The sequence below is a fragment of the Neoarius graeffei genome, chromosome 17, assembly GCF_027579695.1.
Source record: "Neoarius graeffei isolate fNeoGra1 chromosome 17, fNeoGra1.pri, whole genome shotgun sequence".
Classification (NCBI taxonomy): domain Eukaryota; kingdom Metazoa; phylum Chordata; class Actinopteri; order Siluriformes; family Ariidae; genus Neoarius; species Neoarius graeffei.
This window is the reverse complement of record NC_083585.1, coordinates 57,696,877-57,719,720: the sequence shown is the minus strand read 5'-3', so window position 1 is coordinate 57,719,720 and position 22,844 is coordinate 57,696,877. Positions and strand designations below refer to the sequence as shown.

Genomic DNA, 22,844 nt, shown 5'->3' with positions numbered 1-22,844 from the left:
GGACAGTAACGAAGTACATTTACTTGACTCCTGTACTTAAAGGAACAGTCCACCGTACTTCCATAATGAAATATGCTCTTATCTGAATTGAGACGAGCTGCTCCGTACCTCTCCGAGCTTTGCGCAACCTCCCAGTCAGTCAGACGCGCTGTCACTCCTGTTAGCAATGTAGCTAGGCTCAGTATGGCCAATGGTATTTTTTGGGGCTGTAGTTAGATGCGACCAAACTCTTCCGCGTTTTTCCTGTTTACATAGATTTATATGACCAGTGATATGAAACAAGTTCAGTTACACAAATTGAAACGTAGCGATTTTCTATGCTATGGAAAGTGCGCACTATAATGACAGGCATACTAACACCTTCTGCGCGCTTCGGCAGCGCACTGATATCTGAGCTCCGTATCAATGCGCTGCCGAAGCGCGCAGAAGGTGTTAGTACGCCTGTCATTATAGTGCGGACTTTCCATAGCATAGAAAATCGCTACATTTCAATTTGTGTAACTGAACTTGTTTCATATCACTGGTCATATAAACCTATGTAAACAGGAAAAACGCGGAAGAGTTTGGTCGCATCTAACTACAGCCCCAAAAAATACCATTGGCCATACTGAGCCTAGCTACATTGCTAACAGGAGTGACAGCGCGTCTGACTGACTGGGAGGTCGCACAAAGCTCGGAGAGGTACGGAGCAGCTCGTCTCAATTCAGATAAGAGCATATTTCATTATGGAAGTACGGTGGACTGTTCCTTTAAGTACACTTTTTGAGTATCTGTACTTTACTTGAGTATTATTTTTTTGGAAACTTATGACTTTAAAAAGATCGTACTTTTCACTCCATTACATTTCTATCAAGGTCCTCGTTACTCGTTACTATGAAGCAGCTTTAAAAGTGGATGGTTTTGTCTTTTCTTTTCGAAAACGTGATTGTTTTATCGCAGGTGACACTGAAAGCCGATCAGTAATCACTAGGGTCGCGTCACGTCCATAGACTGGATAAAATCAACATCAGTGATTTCCCAGTAGCATTATTTAACACGATCAGTCGATGGCAGAATGGAAGGAGGCGGTTCTTCTGAGGAACGCACACACACCCATGGCCCATGAACCCATGTTTCGGTTTTCTAAAAGGATTAAAGATGCGTTTCGTTTTAAATGTTTGCCAAAAACAAACCACATCACGGCCTACAAAAACTCGCCGCCCGACCTGCGGAAGCGTATTGAGGTCTGTAAACGTTTTATTCCAAGAGAACGCTTGCAACGAAGTTGTCTGTGCTTTTAGAGCTAGCGATAACGTTGCAATAGCTATGCGGTCTGGTTAGTCAAATGACTTTCTATGGATTTTCCCGCCAAGTTGCCGTAGCCTTGTCCACGGCTAACATTTACACATAGCTAGTTAACTTGGACACTGTTAGTTAGCATGTAAAAACGGCGTTACGCTAACATGAATAACGTGAACTTATCTGAAGTCCTTCCAGAAATGCATTCTAGCATGTAGAAATCTTTCTTTTCTAGTAGCGTTCGCTACCCAATATGATTATGAGTTTGAAAAGAGTTTGCTAGCGTCAGGTGGAGCTTCACTGACGAGCTAGCTTAACGTTAAAGTGCATATCCTGGACCAAATTCATGTTTTTTTTTTTTTTATATGAAAGTATGTCCCTTTACACACTCATCCAGAAGGGTAATTTTGCACAAGGCCGTCTGTCTACAGCAGAAAAAAATAAAATAAAGCGCATCTGGAAAAATCCCAAGCGAGTCTGGAGCCAGATTTGTGACGTCACGTGCGGAAGCGCCAGCAGGCTGCGAGAGCTTTGCACGGTTTCAGTGCACAGCCTGTGTAGACCAAGTTTAGCAGCGAGCGATTTTGCATTGAAATATGGAATTGTCACCTTCAGCTTCTAAACCCATGGATTCATGCATCAATGCTCATCTAGCTATTGTTACATAAATCATCTCATCTCATCATCTGTAGCCGCTTTATCCTGTTCTACAGGGTCGCAGGCAAGCTGGAGCCTATCCCAGCTGACTACAGGCGAAAGGCGGGGTACACCCTGGACAAGTCGCCAGGTCATCACAGGGCTGACACATAGACACAGACAACCATTCACACTCACATTCACACCTACGGTCAATTTAGAGTCACCAGTTAACCTAACCTGCATGTCTTTGGACTGTGGCGGAAACCGGAGCACCCGGAGGAAACCCACGCGGACACGGGGAGAACATGCAAACTCCGCACAGAAAGGCCCTCGCCGGCCACGGGGCTCGAACCCGGACCTTCTTGCTGTGAGGTGACAGCGCTAACCACTACACCAAACCACTAGACACATTTCAAACAAAATGTAAAAATGGCACTATAAATACTACCATACTATCAAAATCTAGCCTACTCCACAAAGAAATTCACTCGAATGCAAATTTTAGCACGACCAAAATACACTCACTAGTAATCTTTCACTTAAAACCTCAAAACTCTATCATCAAAATCAATCACTTTCCAGATAATTCACTTGCAAACAAATTCAAAATAGCACCAAGACTCTCCCACACTATTCAAATACACCCAAACACATTCTCCGTCATGCAAAATTTCACTAAACGCTTTCGAAGTTACAGGGCTCGACATTAACAGTAGGCCGATTGCCCGGGGCAACCATTCAAATGGATTCGGACAACCAGACTATCACAAATGCTTGCCCGATCAGGCAACTACCCAAATATGTCAACTTGCATGAAAAACGATGTTTATTCATTCATATTATGATGAAATTCCATCACGATTTGCGATTGTTTGACTCGGAAAGACCGCGTCCATGTTATCATTACGGGATGTTCAACAACTAGCGGAATTCACATTTGCACATCGCGGGCTCGCAATGCAGTTTCCCATTGCTAATAATTATCGCGTAGTGCATATTCAGTGTTCTATTCAGACCCTCCAGGATTTCACGATGTTGCGATTTGCAACTTCAACGCAAATTCAACCAATCCCCATGAATTCACGGCGGTGTTGCAATTATATCCAATCACTGCAACTTTCCTGCGAATTTGACCAATCGTTGGCGTCATCTTGAGGTGACGTCGACAAACTACCTTCCGCCTTACTTCCGTGTATACGTTCAAGAGAAGCAGCATGTGCGCAGTGTTGCCAGATTGGGCGGTTTCAAGTGCATTTTGGCGAGTTTTGAACATATTTTGGGCTGGAAAACGTCAGCAGTATCTGGCAACACTGCACGATGTGCAAGTGAGCGTTTATATAGGCTTAAATTCTGTTACTAAAAGTGTGTTGTTTACAGTGAAGCACTGTGTGCACTTTACATTATTTTTTTTTTACTTAATACAAGAAATTAATGGATGCCAACATTTTTGCCAAAATAGTATTTTATTTTCCATCGTTTAGGCAGCTTCAGCATCATACTCAGAGCCTAATCTAGGAATTTGAAAATAGGGGACCGATCCCTCACTAGTTGTAGAAACAGGGGACAGAAAATATTAACATGGGTAAAAATATCCCTCATTTGTTCCAGTTAGTGGGGACAGAAAAATAAGTAATACATTGGTAGATATTTTCAAGAGTACATCTATAAACAGAACAGTTTTATTAATCTTTACTTTTAGAATATCATGAACATAATACTAAATTGAACTTTCAACAAGAAACATTAAATGAATTACTCAAAAAAAAAAAACTAGGAATCATGTAGAATGTGTAAGATTACCAGGACTACAAAAATGCAGAAAAATAGGCTTTACTTATCCAAATGCACCTGTTGGTTCAAAAGTTAAAGTGCAGAGAACCTCACAGCACAACATGAAGTTACCTTAAAATATAATATAAATGCCTCAGCTTTCATGTAAGAAAAAAACACTATTAATACTAGTACTGTGTGCAGGCAGTCTCTCCTGAAGACTAAATTAAACAATAATTATAAACTAATAAAATAAATGGCTCAGGCTTCATAGAAGAAAAAAAAACAATTTGAACAGAATCTCACAGTATGATGCTGAAGCTGCCTAAACAATGGAAAATAAAATACCATTTTGGCAAAAAATGTTGGCATCCATTAATTTCTTGTATTAAGTAAAAAAAATAATAATAATGTAAAGTGCGCACAGTCCTTCACTGTAAACATAACACACTTTCAGTAACAGAATTTAAGCCTACATAAACACTGACTCACACATCATGCAATGTTGCCAGATACTGCTGACGGTTTCCAGCCTAAATATGTTCAAAACCCGCTAAAATGCACTTAAAACCGCCCAATCTGGCAACACTGCGCGCATGCTGCTTCTCTTGAACGTATACACGGAAGTAAGGCGGAAGGTAGTTTGTCGACGTCACCGCAAGACGACGCCAACGGTTGGTCAAATTTGCGGTGATTGGATAGAATTGCAACACCGCCCTGAATTCACGGGGATTAGTTGAATTTGCGTTGAAGTTGCAAATCGCGAAATCCTGGAGGGTCTGAATGTTATGTTTGGATGAGACAGAACGATATGCCGTGTGCTTTTGGGTATTTTTAAAACACTTCACACGATTGGTTGAGATACACTGTCTTCCGGTTCAGTGACCAATGATATAATAGTTCACAAAACTGTTTTACCCGCTAAATAAACCATTCGGAATACTTCGGTCCTTTCCGATATTTTCCGATTGGTGTGTAAACAATGCTATATTTACCACAGTGCTTGCTAGCTGGTGCTGACAAACTGATATGCACAACTACACGCTCTCTACTTATAAATGCGCGACAAAATGAATAGATACGAGATATCACTCTCGCGCCCAAAAAGTGGATGTGCGACAGACATAAAAAAACGCGTATTATCGCGTATTACGCGCCCTAGATTAGGCTCTGATACTGTGAGATTCTGTTCAAATTGGTTTTTTTTTCTTCTATGAAGCCTGAGCCATTTATTTTATTAGTTTATAATTATTGTTTAATTTAGTCTTCAGGAGAGACTGCCTGCACACAGTACTAGTATTAATAGTGTTTTTTTCTTACATGAAAGCTGAGGCATTTATATTATATTTGAAGGTAACTTCATGTTGTGCTGTGAGGTTCTCTGCACTTTAACTTTTGAACCAACAGGTGCATTTGGATAAGTAAAGCCTATTTTTCTGCATTTTTGCAGTCCTGGTAATCTTTTATATTGGTAAAGTTGTTTATAGGACCATTTCTCAGGCCCACTTTACACGGGGACGGTCTGAAACAAAAACGCAAAAGTCCGTTTTCGTTCTCACTTTTTTCCGCGTCTACACGACCGTTTTCAAGGAGGAAATCTGCGTCTATACGGTGACGCATAAATGTGTGGAATTCAATTGGATGTGCATGCTAGGCGGCTAGGTGGTGCTGTGAAAGACCTCCGCTATGTCTGCACGCATGCGCAACGTCTTCCGTCTTGTCTGATCTGCACATCTGCGCCGCGAAAACTTTGACTACTCTGGCTATGGTAAGTAAGAAAGTAAGTAAAAAAGTAAGAGCATGCTATACCCGCCTCTGTTCATTAACGGTATATGTGCAGATTCGGTATAGATGTTCGAAGGACTCCTGGACGTTTATTAAAGCTGCCAGAGCAGCTTGAAGGTCCGTTGGATCGATGTAATCAGACATGCTCTTACTTTTTTACTTACTTTCTTACTTCCCGGGCTGGCATATACAGTATATGACATATGTATGACGTAAACGCGTACCCGACGTGAGCAGATCCGAGCAGTTTCGCGTATTGGGTAGTTTAAACGGATATGCAACGGGGGCTGTTTTTAACTTATCCACTCTGGAAGGCGTTTTCAATTTTTTCCATTTTTCAGCCTCGGAAACGCCGTCCCCGTGTAGACGAAAGGCACTTCCGATAAAATATTTAGTCGTTTTTACCCGACAGCGTCCTCATGTAAACGGGCCCTCAGTGTATTTGTTTTTTTTAATCAATAGTTTTTCAGTAATAACTTAATATTTAACATATCACTCAATTTTAATCATAAAAAGAGAAAATCGCAACAAATTTCTCGCAACTTTCACTTCCTCCCGCAATGTAATCGCAACAAAAACCTAAAAAAAAAAAAACACCGCAACTTTCATCGCAATTTTTTGGAAAACGCCCCGCAACATCAGACATTTTAGCCCACAACAATCACAGAAAAGGCCCGCGGAATCCTGGGAGGACTGACTATTGGTATGTCCTTCACTACATGACTAATTACCGCATTACTCGCACGGGGCGCTAGCGTCAATACTTGTTGATGCAGACAGCGTCTGAGAAGGTTGAATAATAAATAAAAAAAATAATAATATGTAATATTTGGGCAACCATGTTCTGAGTTCGGGCAACCAGATTTCTACAAATGGTTGCCCGAATGGGCAACCATGTCTCAAAGTTAACGAAGAAACCCTGAGTTGTACAGTTTGTTTCTGAAATGGTACGGAAGAAGAGTTTAATTTCACACTCAAATGTCCATTATATTCTGATTTAAGGTATCTTTACCTTAAAATGTGTAACTGGCTGGTCGAACATTTGCTTATCTACGGAAATTCATTCCCCCATGCAGCCTGGTATTTGCATTCATATTTTTGACGTTTGGTATTTGTTTTAGTGGCCATGATGAACAGGGCCGTAGCCGGCATTTTAAAAATCCCCGAAGTCTGTGATGATTTTCGACGTATTTAAACGAGAGGGGTGAATTACACATCACACACGACATCTATTCCTGAAATTACTTTTAATGGTGTTTGAACTGAATATCATCAGTTTTGAAAAAAAAAAAAAAAAATCATGTATGTGGCAAGAGTAAGAATAATTTAAGCTTGTTTAATGGTTTGATCTGGCCCAAGCAATGATGACAAAACTGTGCTGCTTCAAAAACGTAAATTTAACAGCTTCATGAACGTGCGCTGATGGTGACCATGAAAAAAACGTGCCTCCTGCACTGCGTTCCTCCCCCGAGTCATGCGCTCATTCGCTTTTGTGTTCTTGGTCTCAGAGCCGTGCGCACGAAACAGACACAGAAGACAGAATCAACGTTTAACATAATTAACAATGCACTTTTTACAGAGACGTTTTAATGTTATTCTTTTTTTTTTTTTTTAAATCCAGTTGAATATTTAGCGTACAAATGTATTTTCAGCTCTTAAAAATGGCCAAGGTCTGGACCACGGTGGCCTCAGAGCTGGCTGCGGCCATGCTGATGAATGACTGCTTGTAAAAAATGTCAGACAGCCTGAGTGAATCTTGCATTACGGAAATGACTGTCGTTCTGTTCGTTGATTGGTTAAAAATCAGTTGACGTCAGCAGGAGTTTCTCATACAATTCTGATTGGACATAATCGGGAGCATTTTTAACTTTCCCAAAACTGGGAGATTATCCAGTTTTTAACAAATACGATCAGGAGGCGGAGGCTAAAATCGGGAGGGTTGGCAAGTATGAGTACTGGTGCACTTTAAACAATTCCATTCTTTGTACATACGCTACCGTTCAAAAGTTTGGGGTCACCCAGGCAATTTTGTGTTTTCCATGAAAAGTCACACTTTTATTTACCACCATAAGTTGTAAAATGAATAGAAAATATAGTCAAGACATTTTTCTGGCCATTTTGAGCATTTAATCGACCCCACAAATGTGATGCTCCAGCAACTCAATCTGCTCAAAGGAAGGTCAGTTTTATAGCTTCTCTAAAGAGCTCAACTGTTTTCAGCTGTGCTAACATGATTGTACAAGGGTTTTCTAATCATCCATTAGCCTTCTGAGGCAATGAGCAAACACATTGTACCATTAGAACACTGGAGTGAGAGTTGCTGGAAATGGGCCTCTATACACCTATGGAGATATTGCACCAAAAACCAGACATTTACAGCTAGAATAGTCATTTAGCACATTAGCAATGTATAGAGTGGATTTCTGATTAGTTTAAAGTGATCTTCATTGAAAAGAACAGTGCTTTTCTTTCAAAAATAAGGACATTTCAAAGTGACCCCAAACTTTTGAACGGTAGTGTAACTTTCACACTTTGTTCACATCCCTGGGTGGAGATCATTGTGTGGGTTGTATATGAAGCAATAACAGACATGTCTGGGAATTTTATGTCCAGGTTGTCAGTGAACTTCTGTGATTATGTTTGATTCATGAGGCATCAGAGATCTCTATCAGTCTCAGAGAAGGGTGTGTCCGTGACGCACGCAAAAAAAAAATTTCCAGTCCGACAATACACACCTAATTTTAGTACAAGCTGGGAGCTGTGCGGCTTTTAACGGTTGTTCAAAAAAAATAATAATAATAAATCAAACTGTGATGACTGAAATCTGATGCTGGAACAGTCGTAACATCCCAGACGTCTATTCTCTGGGGGGGAAAAAAAAAAAATGCTCAGCATCTGTACTAAAAGAGTGGCAGGGATCTCTGGCCTGTTATCTGAAAGCGAAATCTGAATCTGAAATACAATCTAATCTATATAGAACCCCTCTCATGGTCATCGAGTCCTACTTTTAGGTTTATTAGAACCCGGACCTTCTTGCTGTGAGGCGACAGCGCTAACCACTACACCACCGTGCCGCCTACATAAATCCAGGGCTTTGAACCGGTTCAAGGAACGAAAACGAAAACCGGGAACTTTTTCTATTTCACATGGAACAGAAACGAAACCAGAAACTTTATTATTTTTTATGTTCCGGAACAGAAACGCTTATTAAAAATAATGGTAACCGGTTAATACCGGTTTTTATTTCGTTCCTCAAAGTTTCCGTAGCCTACAAATAAAAGTCATTCTTCTCCTGCGCAAGTTTCTATGACCCGCTGGGGTTCACTTCTTGTGTGACGTTCGCTGACTGAATGGAGAGAGCGGGAAGGTGGACTACTATCACGTCTCCACGTGATAAAGTGAGTAAGTGCATTACTGAGTGTTTGAGCAAAGAAGAGCCTGAACGTTGCAACCTCCCTATTGGCTGTTTGTAAAAATGTATCAGTTGTTGCCCTTCCCACGGGAATCATCGCGGACTCGAGAGACGAGACCTGACGAGTTAGTTCGCTGGTAGCAGAACAAAATGTCTGGACACAAATCGGGTTTTCAGAAAAGGAAAGAAAATAAACGGAGGGTCGAAAATACAAAAAAGGAGGCAGAAAATGCAAAATGAGTTTTAAGGTAGGACAAATGGTTACTTTTCTGAGGCAGCCCGCCGTGGCTGCCTGCAGGCTTATTTATTATAGCCCATTTAGTTAAAATAGTTGATATAAAATGTTTATAGTTATGTGATGGTTGTCCTGATTTAGACTGGTGGGGTTTTTTTTTTTGGGGGGGGGGGGGGGGGGGGGGTTGCGCGATGTTGCACCCGGGTCCAGATTAGGGCAGAACCGGCTCTGGCTACATTTCAGGTGTAGTTTGTTTTATGTATGTATGTACTTGCATAGATGTGTACTTGGTCTTCCAATATGGCGCCTAACAAAATCTCGCGGCGCGGTGACGTCATGCGGTAGCCCTCTATAGGGCCTGACTAGCCTTTGGTAACACACTAAACGAATTATCTTTCATTTTTGGCACTTTTTCTGTTTGTGTAGATGGGAAGACATACTGAGAATCCAAATCGCCAACATTTGAAATAATAATTGTTTTGAATTATTTCTTGTCTTATTTAATGAAGGTTGTAATAGAATTAGCCGACATTTGGCTTAAGCCGGATGAGACAGAGACATAATTTTATAGCCATTTGTTAAACAGCTGACAGGGAACGTAATTAACCGTTCCGGGAACGGAATTTTTTTTGTTCTAACCGGTTCGGGAACGTCTATTTAATGGTGGAACCCAAAACCGGAAACGTTAAAATTCCGTTTCTGTTCGGAACGAACCAATAGGAAAAAAATTCTGGTTCAAAGCCCTGGATAAATCATATTTTTTCTAATTACTATTATGTATTTATATATTTCTTCATTTAGAAGAGTACTGGCTACTGTAGGAGAAAGATTTCATAAGCGACACACATGGAATCGGCTAAGCAGGGTTGTATAAACATTTAAAGGGGTACCAAATATAATATATACAGTTGCTGATGTGACAAAGTAACGTATTCTTCAAGTAGTTTTAGAATTTGAAAATCGCCTTTGCATGTAACGATGAATACTAATATTTGTAGTATATTACAAAAAAAAAAAAAAATCACTAAAAAATGTTTATCCGTAATGATTTTATAGAGGATTTTCTGCGATAGCCCACGAGCAAAACATCGCGCCGCGATCACGTGACCGATGACGTAGTAAATTGACAAGCTAGACAGCTCACTGCCTGTACATACTGTGACTGAGTGACGATTCGCGGATCTACGGATTATTTCCACTGTATACGATGGTAAAAAAAGTGTGTAGTGAAAGTTCATTATGTCTACCTATTGAAACTATTCTTTAAATTCGTTTCTTAAGACAAGGATTTTTTAAGATGTTACCTTGACAGTTTCGGCGATAAACTTCCGCCTTCTTCAAAACAGCCACCAGATGTTGAGTAGTGACGTGCCTTATCAGCTGATGTTACTCTAAGGAGGCGTGAACGTCCCGCCCAATTTCAAAAAAAGACAAAAAAAGACGTTCACGCCTCCTTAGAGTAACATAAGCTGATAAGGCGCGTCACCACTCGACATCTGGTGACTGTTTTGAAGAAGGCGGAAGTTTATCGCCGAAACTGTCAAGGTAACATCTTTTAAAAAAAAAATCCTTGTCTTAAGAAACGAATTTAAAGAATGGTAAAAAAGTGTGTCGCGTACAGCTGTTCTAAAACCAACGAAGACGGAGTATCTCTGCATCAGTTCCCTGATCCTGATCAGAATAATGGATACGATCTCGCTGAGTGGAACCGGCAAGTAAAGCGGACGAGGGCAGACTGGTGCTAGTTGAAGGCTAGTGCACATATTTATGCTGGTGAGTGTAAAGGGAAAAGTGGTTTTTATAGTCCATGGGAGAATCTTGAGGCGCGCTTTGAACGAGCTTCCCGAACCTTTAGGACAATTAAAGGGTTCTTTAACTAAACAAGAACTAGACGATCCCTGGACGAGTTCCTGCTTTGCACTTCTACGATACAGCCGTGACTGTCCCCATTCAGGCCCGCGTTTTTCTTCTCCCCAAGCTCCGAACGCACACAAAGCAGACTTTGACAGCTGCAGTCATTTCCGTGTTGTTGGAAAGGCCGCTTGAACGCCATCGGTTCGCCCCAAATATGGACCCTTTTCACGTGACGACACGACAAACGCGGCCGCCATTTTGGACATGTACTACCAGTAGTTTACCACAGCCAACATTGAGGAACGGCAGCAAAGAAAGTGTTTACTTTCAGCAAGACTTCCATCATGCCACTATATTGTTGTGCACCTGGATGTAGTAACCATCAACAAACAAGGCAAGGGTTATCATTTTATCGGATCCCGACGGAGAAGATGGATAGCGACCATTAACAGGAAAGATTGGCAGCCCTCGGCATACCAACGCTTGTGTAGTGACCACTTTGTTGGAGGTAAGACGAATAAAATTAGCCAGAAAAGGCATTACATTGCTGTTAACATTCTGTGGCGGCGATTGTGTAACCAAATAGGCTAAAATAACCCATTGTAACCTCTTTGTTCTTCTGTAGTAGCTATTGTTGAGTAGCTAATGTCAACAAGTAGCTGGTATGTTACTGTAGCAATGTTTACGTTCAGTCATTTGGGTGACTGCTAAAACCTTTCAGTCTCAAGTTTTTCCTTTACTGGATTTACTAGTTTACTGTAATTATGATCCGGCCGAGGTTCCCCTCAAATTAAGCAGCGCGCGCCGGCTTGCTCCCGGAGTGCTCCGGCCGAGGTTCTCCTCAAATTAAGCAGCGCGCGCCGGCTTGCTCCCGGAGTGCTCCGGCCGAGGTTCCGGAGCACACTCCGGCCAAGGTTCCCCTCAAATTAAGCAGCACGCTCCGGCTTGCTCCGGAGCAAGCCGGAGCGCGCTCCGGAACCTCGGCCGGAGCAAGCCGGAGCGCGCTCCGGAACCTCGGCCGGAGCAAGCCGGAGCGCGCTCCGGAACCTCGGCCGGAGCAAGCCGGAGCACGCTCCGGAATCTCGGCCGGAGCACTCCGGGAGCAAGCCGGAGCGCGCTCCGGAACCTCGGCCGGAGCACTCCGGGAGCAAGCCGGAGCGCGCTCCAGAACCTCGGCCGGAGCACTCCGGGAGCAAGCCGGAGCGCGCTCCAGAACCTCGGCCGGAGCACTCCTGGAGCAAGCCGGAGCGCGCTCCGGAACCTCGGCCGGAGCAAGCCGGAGCACGCTCCGGAATCTCGGCCGGAGCACTCCGGGAGCAAGCCGGAGCGCGCTCCGGAACCTCGGCCGGAGCACTCCGGGAGCAAGCCGGAGCGCGCTCCAGAACCTCGGCCGGAGCACTCCGGGAGCAAGCCGGAGCGCGCTCCAGAACCTCGGCCGGAGCACTCCTGGAGCAAGCCGGAGCGCGCTCCGGAACCTCAGCCGGAGCAAGCCGGAGCGCGCTCCAGAACCTCGGCCGGAGCACTCCGGGAGCAAGCCGGAGCGCGCTCCGGAACCTCGGACGTTGGCGTGTATGTGTATGGCGATGGGTTTTTAACGACATAGGTATACAGATCATGTGGGCCGAAGTCAGGTAAAGACGAGGGCTTCGTGTACTTCCGTACGTCAGTGAACAATCCTGGTGGAAGCAGGTAAACGTCGTTCTCTAAGCCTGCTAACCTCAATTTTTGCAAATACCTCTCCCTCTGCTCGCCCTGTAAATGCCCTACGTCGCTGGATAGTGAAGGTGTTTTCTGCATCTCGCTCCTTTTTCTTTTATGTTTTTCGTTTGTCGCCTTCCTCGCATTCAAACCGATTCGAGCCGAAGTCTGCTACATGTCCAAAACGGCGGTCGCGTTTACGAAGGTCACGTCACTGAAAAGGGTCTATACTGCCGATCACGACGCACATTTCGGCCCAGACCTCTGATTTAGTAGAAAAAATGTTGTGCATCGACTCACCTTGACTGGAACACGATTCACTTTCGTCTTCAGACGCAATTTCGTCTGAATAATCGCTGTCTGATTCACTCATTTCGCTTGTGTTTATACTGGATGCTGCCATCCTGGTCAATTTACTACGTCATCGGTCACGTGACTCCCGACTGGGATTTCCAGGAAATGCTTCCCAGAAGCTCGGTTTTGTCGCTCAAATACACCCCTTTGATGGGGAAATGTTTTATTTTTAATTTGCATACATTGAATATATACCCTTATACTACATTTTCATCAACAGTGGGTTCTAAAATTCTAGAACTACTTTAAGTATTCTATCAAATTTATATACTAGAAAACAACGAAATATCTTGGTAACTGTAAATATAATAGTCGGTACGCTAAACCGCACAAGAGTCGCCATTTTTAAAAGACCGCGACGTCAGCGCTACCCACTGCACTAGGAGAGAAGCGTGTAATCATGGCGCCGGGCTCATCAAGTGAAAGCGACAGCTCTGTCGAATCAGACGAAGAGATCCCGCAAGACACACTGCAAGCAGGCTATGGCTTAGAAGGGTACCAGTTTGAACCTAGGAGAGGTACTCTCGACTCCGGTGATGAAATAAGAGAAGAAAGCTCGGATGACGGCGAGGATGAGACTGATGCTGACCATGGGCGTGGCGAGCGTGGGGCGGGGCAGAGCGTCTGCGTGCAGGTGACACGGCGTGGTGCTCGTGCGGAAAATGTAACGTGGAGTTGCTCACGAGTCCAGCAGAATTTATTTGCTGCAATGAGATAGGCGCCACCCGTGGACTTGCGAAATCGTCGCAAGAGGCAGAAACAGGTATTTCACACGTGCTATTCCCAACCTCAGTGAGCCAACACAACTGGGCACATACATACGTCATGAGTGTTACGCGGAGAAAATGAACGTGCGTTCTGATTGGATAAAATTAATATCATGGCGGGCTGTTCAAACTGCGGAAATAGTTTGCTCGAGCTACTTTCAAAACACTATAACTTTCCAACCTTAGAACAAAAAAACTTTTGTAAGTCTTGAATAAGGTTCATCAGTGTGTGTTTTATTGTTATATTTACTCATCCAACCCAAACAGGAAGGAAAGAAGGAAGGGCACCAAGAAAAATGAGGTTCTTTTTCAGATAAACACTGACCAAAAGTCATGAATAATTTAGTCAGTCAACACCGCTGCTTTGCTTTGCACCAAGTGTGAGAGAATTTTAACAGAACAGCCAACTCGCGAGCGAGAGCACTGACCCCATCTGTCTCGGCGACGTCCACGTTTCCGTTAGCGTCGTCATCCATCTGCTTGTGAATGCTCCGGATGGCTTCGAAACTGAGGATGGCGTTTTCGTCTTGGCAGAGGGGCTCGTCAATTCGGCACAGATCTGGAAGGAAGACAGGCAGTGGAAGGGGTGAAGATAGAAAACAAAACCAGGCTGTGCATTTTATTAATTTTACTAACCAGCGGTCAATTACGCTGCACGTCATTCATGAGGAGAATCGAATAAACCCAACACCACCTTCCTGAAGTGAAATGATAATTTTCTGGGACAACAGGGGAAACGAAACTCTGCGTTATAGCCCAGTGATAACTCGCGACGTCCTGTCGCTTCGTTTGTTCACAACCTAACGGAGCGAGAGATCGCTTTCCGCTAATGACGGATGATCATGTGCCAGAATAAGGGGTCAAAAGAACCCCGTCTCAAAATTCAATTCAATTTCTTCCACGGGGAAGAAATCGTGAGAAGAAACGGACTCAAAACTAGACGTGTAACGATACGCTCTGGTCACAATTCGATTCACGATACTGGCTTCAGGATCCGATTCTCGTAATATTTTGAACAAAATATGAAGACAAATTATGACTGAAGAGTCATTTTAAAAATTCTGAATTGAACAATGCAAAACAGGTGGGTTTTTTTTCTGCATAAACTAAATAAAAGAAAAAAAAAAAATACAGGCAGCACGGTGGTGTAGTGGTTAGCGCTGTCGCCCCACAGCAAGAAGGTCCGGGTTCGAGCCCCGTGGCCGGCGAGGGCCTTTCTGTGAGGAGTTTGCATGTTCTCCCCGTGTCCGCGTGGGTTTCCTCCGGGTGCTCCGGTTTCCCCCACAGTCCAAAGACATGCAGGTTAGGTTAACTGGTGACTCTAAATTGAGCGTAGGTGTGAATGTGAGTGTGAATGGTTGTCTGTGTCTATGTGTCAGCCCTGTGATGACCTGGCGACTTGTCCAGGGTGTACCCCGCCTTTCGCCCGTAGTCAGCTGGGATAGGCTCCAGCTTGCCTGCGACCCTGTAGAACAGGATAAAGCGGCTACAGATAATGAGATTTTTACTTACTTTATACCTCTTGTTTTTACTGTCTTTATTCATGTTTAGGTAAATGTTGCTGGAGGACTCACAGAATTTCACTGTACTGTGTGACACTGTCTCTAGTACATATGACAAAGTTGAACTGAATTTAAACATTTTTTTTTTAAATATTAGATGAACATGGGGTTTAATATCAAAGAAAATTTAACCATATTTTTAAAACATGAACAAATACATTCAGTGGGTCCCCTACCATTATACTGGTATATATGGTACACCCCCTCCCCCAACAGGACCACACACCCTTTCTGAAAGTGTCCCCCCCCAAAAAAAAAAAAAAAGCTGCAGGCACTAGGACCATGCGGAAAGAGCGCCTGGTCAAGAAAAGGATCGTTTGCAGGCACTAGGACCATGCAGAAACATCCCCAGCTCAAGCTTCGCTCTCCTCTTGTGCGCTCAAAAATGTAATGTCAGAACCGTCTAAGCAGCAAAAGACGGAGGACATATGACTTTATATATATCTCATCTCATTATCTCTAGCCGCTTTATCCTTCTGCAGGGTCGCAGGCAAGCTGGAGCCTATCCCAGCTGACTACGGGCGAAAGGCGGGGTACACCCTGGACAAGTCGCCAGGTCATCACAGGGCTGACACATAGACACAGACAACCATTCACACTCACATTCACACCTACGCTCAATTTAGAGTCACCAGTTAACCTAACCTGCATGTCTTTGGACTGTGGGGGAAACCGGAGCACCCGGAGGAAACCCACGCGGACACGGGGAGAACATGCAAACTCCACACAGAAAGGCCCTCGCCGGCCACGGGGCTCGAACCCAGGACCTTCTTGCTGTGAGGCGACAGCGCTAACCACTACACCACCGTGCCGCCCACTTTATATATATATATATATATATATATTAAAAAAAAAAAAAAAACCACACACACACACACACACACACACACACACACACACACACACACACCACAAATACCAGCGTTGGATTTTAGAGGCAGTGGAGATACGCAAGCGGGCAGAAAGGACAATAAACCAGGATGAGGGAGCGTACACGCTGTCACACACCTGGAGCGCCGTCCTGGGGGAGCGACCTGACAGCAGGAGGCGTGGACTACCTGTCAAATCGGACAGGACGTTCACGCCTCCGTAACGTAATATCAGCTGATAAGGCACCTGACAATTCTGAGGAAGGCGGAAGTTTCACGCCGAAACTGTCAACAAGGTACGATCTTAAAATCCTCGTCTAAGAAACGAACTTAAAAATAGTAACTTCTACATTTAGTGAGGTGTGCACGGCCTTCTTGCTTTTTCTCACTCTCCCCGTCTCCGTTGCGACAGCAGAACGCTCTTTCTCCAATTTAAAATTGATAAATTATCTCAGGAGCGCAATGGGTCAAGAGAGACTCTGTGGATCGGCCATTTTATCAGTTGAGAATGAGCGAGCAAGAGCGCTTAACATCCCTCAAATAGTCAGCGAATGCCTTTTTAATGACGAACGCAGGTTTCCGTGTCGGCTTTGTAGTTGAAGACGTGCTTACACAATGAGGGTATATCATTCATGATTGCTGGATTTTTTGTTGTTGTTGTTTAGTGTCTATTTGGAACATAATAAAAAATGAATGGAAAATACAGGCTATGTAGGCCTATAAAAAATAATAAAAACACCTGAGCAAGTTCTGTTCTAATATAGCCTGATTAGGGGGGTGTCATGGCTCAGATGGCTAAGGCACCATACCATAAATCCGGGGACCCGGGTTCGATTCCGACCCGAGGTCATTTCCTGACCCCTCCCCGTCTCTCTCTCCCGCTCATTTCCTGTCTCTCTCCACTGTCCTATCTAAAAAATAAATAAAAAAAGATAATATAGCCTGATTATATGCCGCAGGCCTTCTGTTTGTTTGCAATTTCGCCATGGCTAGGTCCAAAGGCTACGTTCTTAAAAATTGCTTTTTGTTAGATATAGCCTGAGGCCATTATTAAAAAATGTTCTGTTTCTGGTCCACCGGCCGGGTGAGTGCCGTTTGTGCGGTTGAAAATTTTTTTTTAACGCCGGTTTTTCGACATTTTTTTTCGGGTTCGTAAATCTAAAATGGAACTTGACATTTCCGCATTCCCAGGGCTTTCCACTAAGGCTCATACTAGCCAGCCATGACAAATAAGTAGCCAGCCGGGGGAGGGAGAGTAAACACAAACTCCTGTGCACGCAGTTCCCAGGATTAAATGTATTTTCCACAGACCATTTATTTATTCACTTTACTCAAATACAAAGTAAAATGGCAGTAAATCTTCTTTCTTTTCTTGCGTATTGCATCATGAGGCGTTCCTGGCTTGTAAATCTCTTATTTTCGGTGCATGACACATTCACGCAGCTGAGCATGCTATGAATTAACAACGACAACGGTCTGCAGTGGGGCGACACAATTACACACTCAGCCAACATTTCTCAATTTTGTGTATGAAAATACACTCCAACCACTCAGTTTGGTTTCATTTACAACCAACGGTGTCTTTTGATGCCAGCACGTAATTGAACGAGAGAAGACTGGTTTACTGGAGACAAAATAAGCGTGATCTCTGCTTCTGTTCCCTCCGACACACTACTGCCTCCGCCGAGTGCGCGCGCACTCTGAACTGAATCAGCTCTGCGCATGCGCCGTGCGGCACAAAAAAACGGCAGCCACCATGAAGGAAGGAGATCCGGAGTTTTCAAGCATTTGCTTAAGTGTGAAATCGCAAAATGGTATTCTAGCGAACAACAAAATAGTAACGATTCAGAAAAACAAATCATTCAGTGATCAGGGTTTTTTCTAGAAAAATTTAGTATGACGGCGCTCACCATGGCGAGAGAGCGAAGCGGGGGGGGGATGGTGCCGGTTGTCCCCCCCCACCGTGCAAAGCCTTTTAAAAATGCTCCAATGGGACATTCTGAGGCTATCTGAGAGGGAAATTGTAACAAATTGTCTGTCAACATTGAAAAATAAAGTAGTAATCTTCTTCTGCCCCGGACAGTCTTTGGCTTTCTTCCGCTTCGTGCCGCGGGACGACATCTTTAAATGCCCAAGTGTCAACAAAAACAACTCGCGAACTACTTCTGTCAAAAGCTCCCGCGCCGGTGGGTGAAAGGTCATTCAGTCTCGAGAACTCTCGCTCTACAAGTCAGCTGACCTTGTATGTAACCCATGTCAAATCTTGCGAGAGCAGCCGCGACAAATAAACAACTAAACATGGCGCCTCAGTCTGGAAAACGCCAATTCGGATTGTTTTTGCACCGTCTGGCGGTGTATCTACTATGATTGGAATATTTTTGGAGCAATTATAACGTATTTGATGATCAGACACATTGTCACGTAGTGTTGCTGGGATGTTTGCACGGAGTCGGTAAGGGGGCGCACGCCGAGAGTAAGAGGGCGCAGCGCCCCTGTTCCCCCGTTTAGACGAAAGCCTGAGTGATCATTTTAATAGTGTAATTTCATCCGAACTAGGACTAACGGTCGATTTAGAACTACAAAAAGTCCGTGTGTCGGACATTTTAAGTACCTTTGTAAAAGTTTTGTAAATGTTGCAGTTAGAATTTAAAATGCTAACTTAAAGTTTTTGTACAAGTTTCAGTTGATTAAACTGTCATTTTATTAAATGTGTCTGCTTCTGGAATAAAAAAGTACTGAAAGAAAAAGCAAACACAGCATTGCGATTTCTTATCCATCCATATAGTAAAATAAATAAATAAATAAATCCTTCCCTCCCTACTGAAAATTTTTTTGCTCACCCGGTGGACAGGAAACGGATTTTTTTTTTTAAGGATGGCCTGAATGCCGCAAGCCTTCTAATTTGTTTGTTTGTTTGCAATTTCGCCGTGGGGGGCGGGCCCTGATTGGTGTTTTGCCCCGGGGCCTTGTGTGCAGTTGTTCCACCAGTGCCTGTGCGAGACATCGTAGGACGGAAGTAAAACGTACAGCGTCCGACATCCGCCAACATTGTCAAAAGACGCAAATGCTGACGTAATCAAGCCGGAAGTTGTGTTTGTTTTTATAGCAATCAGGAAAGTTTGAAAAAAGTAGGCAGTAATCATCATTTAAACTCGTTTTTGTGCAATACTTCGTTTGGAAAACAGTTTTCAAAATGGCGGCGCTGACACCTGGCTGACACTTCACGTTTCGAAGTCTCGCACAAGTCTCGTGAAGATCACGCGGATAAGCGACGCCTGCCGTGGACCAAACGAACTAAACTCAACACGGCTAAAAACCGAATAGGCCGATAAGTATAATATTTAATTGCAATTAGTTGCCGATACGAGTCGCGATATAAGGTTACTAAAACTGAAAATGTAACACGTTAATTAAGAACTAAATCAAGTTTAAAAATGACCTCAGTTCACCTTTCATTATTTTAGACATCTTAATTTTTTATCCGTGGTGCATCATCTGTATGAAATCGGTATCCGATCTGTAATACACTGAAACGTCCGTGACCAATCCGTAAATTATTACCATCTGTATTAAAATCCATAACCACTCTGTAATTTGTATCCTTTGTTATTATATTTCCATAACCCGTGACGTATCCGTATTATATCAACCCAAGCTGTACAGTATGACCCAGAACAATGTGCTACTACTTGGAAAAAACTTCCACAGACTATTCCTGCGTTGATTTCCCTGAGTGGCAGGACCAACCGATATTATTAGTTGTGGTGTTTCTGCTCCAGGTGCAGTCATAGTTGTAGCCATAGGTGTAGTTATAGTTATCGGTGTTGTGGGACCGGGCCCTTAAGGCCAATTTATGCTGACAACCCAGTCCTCGCAGACGGCGTCGCAGATAGCGTCTGCGTAGCCCCCCCACCTTCGCAGACGCTCTGCGCGCACCTCCCAAAAATTGTGACCACCGCAGAAGCCTCGCAGACAGCGTCGCAGACAAGAGGGCTCTGATTGGTCCACTCTACATCCGCTGTACACGCACTTCCGCTTCCCTACTTTCCCGGTTTGGTTTGTTTTCACGACCGGCATTTTTAAAAACATGAGCGAAGATGGAGCAGCACAAAGAGCGGTTGATCGAGGAAGTACGTACAGCTATACGACTCCAGTTCTAGTCATTATAAGTAACCGGAGGATAAACACTCCACTAACCACACCCACCAACTACTCCTAGTGATTTCGCGACTTCGCGCCCCCTTGCGTTGTGGCAGTGAATAACATCGCGCACGCCTATTACTCCCCGCTCAACGATAAATTACAACTGTCTGCGAAAAGCTATCTGCGAAAGCCTTGTCGCAAGAGCATGCAGAGGCCTTTACAAGACATCGTTACACCGCTACTCAAAATGGGGCCCTTTTCTGGGGGACACCGGATAGCGAGAAGGTCATTACTCTTCTACAACTCTATACTATCTTGTCAAGCTGTGCAAAGTGTGTTGGAAACCTCCTCAATGTAAGCACTGGGGTCACTGCTGATCTCAACTGTTTTTACTTTTAAGTGAAGTAGTGATCCACTCTATTACGAATCAGACTTGAGTACAGTTTTAGGTTATCCATGTAAGAACATCCACAATCATCTTTCAAGAGTTTACATATCGAAATTCGCGGTGGTCCGGTCGCCCGAGGTGACTTAATTTGTCATTTGGCGGGTAATTCCTGTCACGAGCCAGCCCGGCTGGCTAGTTGAAAATAAAATATATATATATATATATATATATATATATATATATATATATATATGTATGTATGAAGCGAAGATTCAGACACACCGTCAACTAAAGCCGCCAGATATTAAGCGTGTGCCGTGTGTGTTAATCGACGTGTTTATCGGCAGGACAGAAAATACCGAAGAATTCCAAATCATATCGTGTACGAGTCAGGCTGTCGGTTTTTTCACTACTGCGCATGCATATAACGCATCTCGTTGAATATCGCCGTCACGGGCTGAGCCGTGACGCTGACGCAGCACGCAGGCAGCCATTTGCTGGCATTTTTAAATCACTGCTGTCCTGTCCTGTCGCTATTCTCATTGCCACCATCGGATGTACAGTACTGTTTAAGATCTCTTTCATATTGTCATTAATCACCATTTGCCATAAATTAATTACGCAGGGCCAAACTTAGTGTTTAGAGTGCAGGGAAAGGCCTACCGGCACTTCTAGATGGCTATTGTTTTATGGAATCAATTTTGTGCCAAAATGTTCATCCAATACTTTTGAAATATCAAACCAAAACAACAAATCAAAATACAAAAAAAAAAAAAAGTCAATTTTTTTAGACTGGCAAACAAATTATTCGTGTAATCGTGCAAAATATCAGTCTGTTCCTCTTCAGAAACCTTTTATTTTTGTTCTGCGTCTTTCTCAGTTTTGTTTGATGTAATTTATTTTGGTTGCAATTAGGGCTGTGCGATATGGGAAAAAAAATGAATATCCCGATACATTTTCTCCATTTCACGATATATGATATATATCTCGATATATTTAAATCTCCTCTAAAGGACCCCATGAAATCTAACTTTTACTCTTTACTGTTTTCACTACAATCCCTGCAGATTAAATAACATTCCTGGTTAACTTTACAGGTGGTTTTCAACAACACATTTTACATTTTCATGTTGGTGATTAATCACAATTGAATTGAAATAAGACTATTTTTATTCAACAAAGATGTGGCACAAACTGCAAAAACAAATCTTGAAAATTGCAACAAAGGGGCAAAACAATACAGAGCTGCTCAGAGCTCAAACCAATAAAGTGCAGCTCGACACAGAGAGACATTTAGCCTAAATAAGAAAAGTGCTCTTTCATTAAATTATTTAAAAACTAGATCTCCAAGCTATTAACCTGACTACTGAGAACCACTGGAACATCCACAACACAGAGAGAGAGATTGAGGGAGAGAAGAGAGAGATCTGCAAAACAATTTTCCTCTTTGCACACTTTTGAACTGAATGTTTTCTGGCTCTGCTCCTCAGATGTGTATAATTCCGGCTGCTGCCTTTTGTGATGACAGGGTTTTTTTGTTTTGCACACTTTACAAACTGTCATTTGCTGTTCCACGTCGTCCTCGCGATATCCAAAAAAATGCCAGATGACTGACCCCTTACTAGTTCTTTTAGGAACCAATTCGTCCGCTTCCATTTTTAATTTGTCGCTGAAATTGACAGCTTACACGGTAGCCTATGCAACACCAGCGACTGCACGAACTGAGTCAGCGCTGTAAACCGGAACTAGAAAATCTTCCCGCCGGCAGTGTTGCCAGATACTGCTGACGTTTTCCAGCCCAAATATGTTCAAAACCCGCCAAAACGCACTTAAAACCACCCAATCTGGCAACACAACCAAAACTAGAAAATCTTCCCGGAAGTTCCTTTCAGCACCGAGATGCCGCCCGGGATTGGTTGGCGAGTGCGTGACGTTATTGTTTTCTTTACCCTTAGACAGCCTCTCACGTTACTGCCTGAGGGACAGGGAGAAAACCACCGGGAAATGTTTTAAACAAACACAACAAACACGAAATGAACGCAAGTCGGAAGATGACCATAAAATACTCGATAGTTACGATATAATAATTT

At 43.4% G+C, this 22,844-nt stretch overlaps 1 protein-coding gene across 1 annotated transcript in view; it reads right to left on the bottom strand.

Annotated features, from left to right (window-relative positions):
* Positions 1-22,844, bottom strand: part of stim1a (stromal interaction molecule 1a) — a 211,054-nt gene that overhangs the window by 120,956 nt on the left and 67,254 nt on the right. Inside the window, 1 exon segment of the mRNA XM_060897769.1 lies at positions 14,221-14,351. Coding sequence (XP_060753752.1) covers positions 14,221-14,351 — 131 coding nt within the window.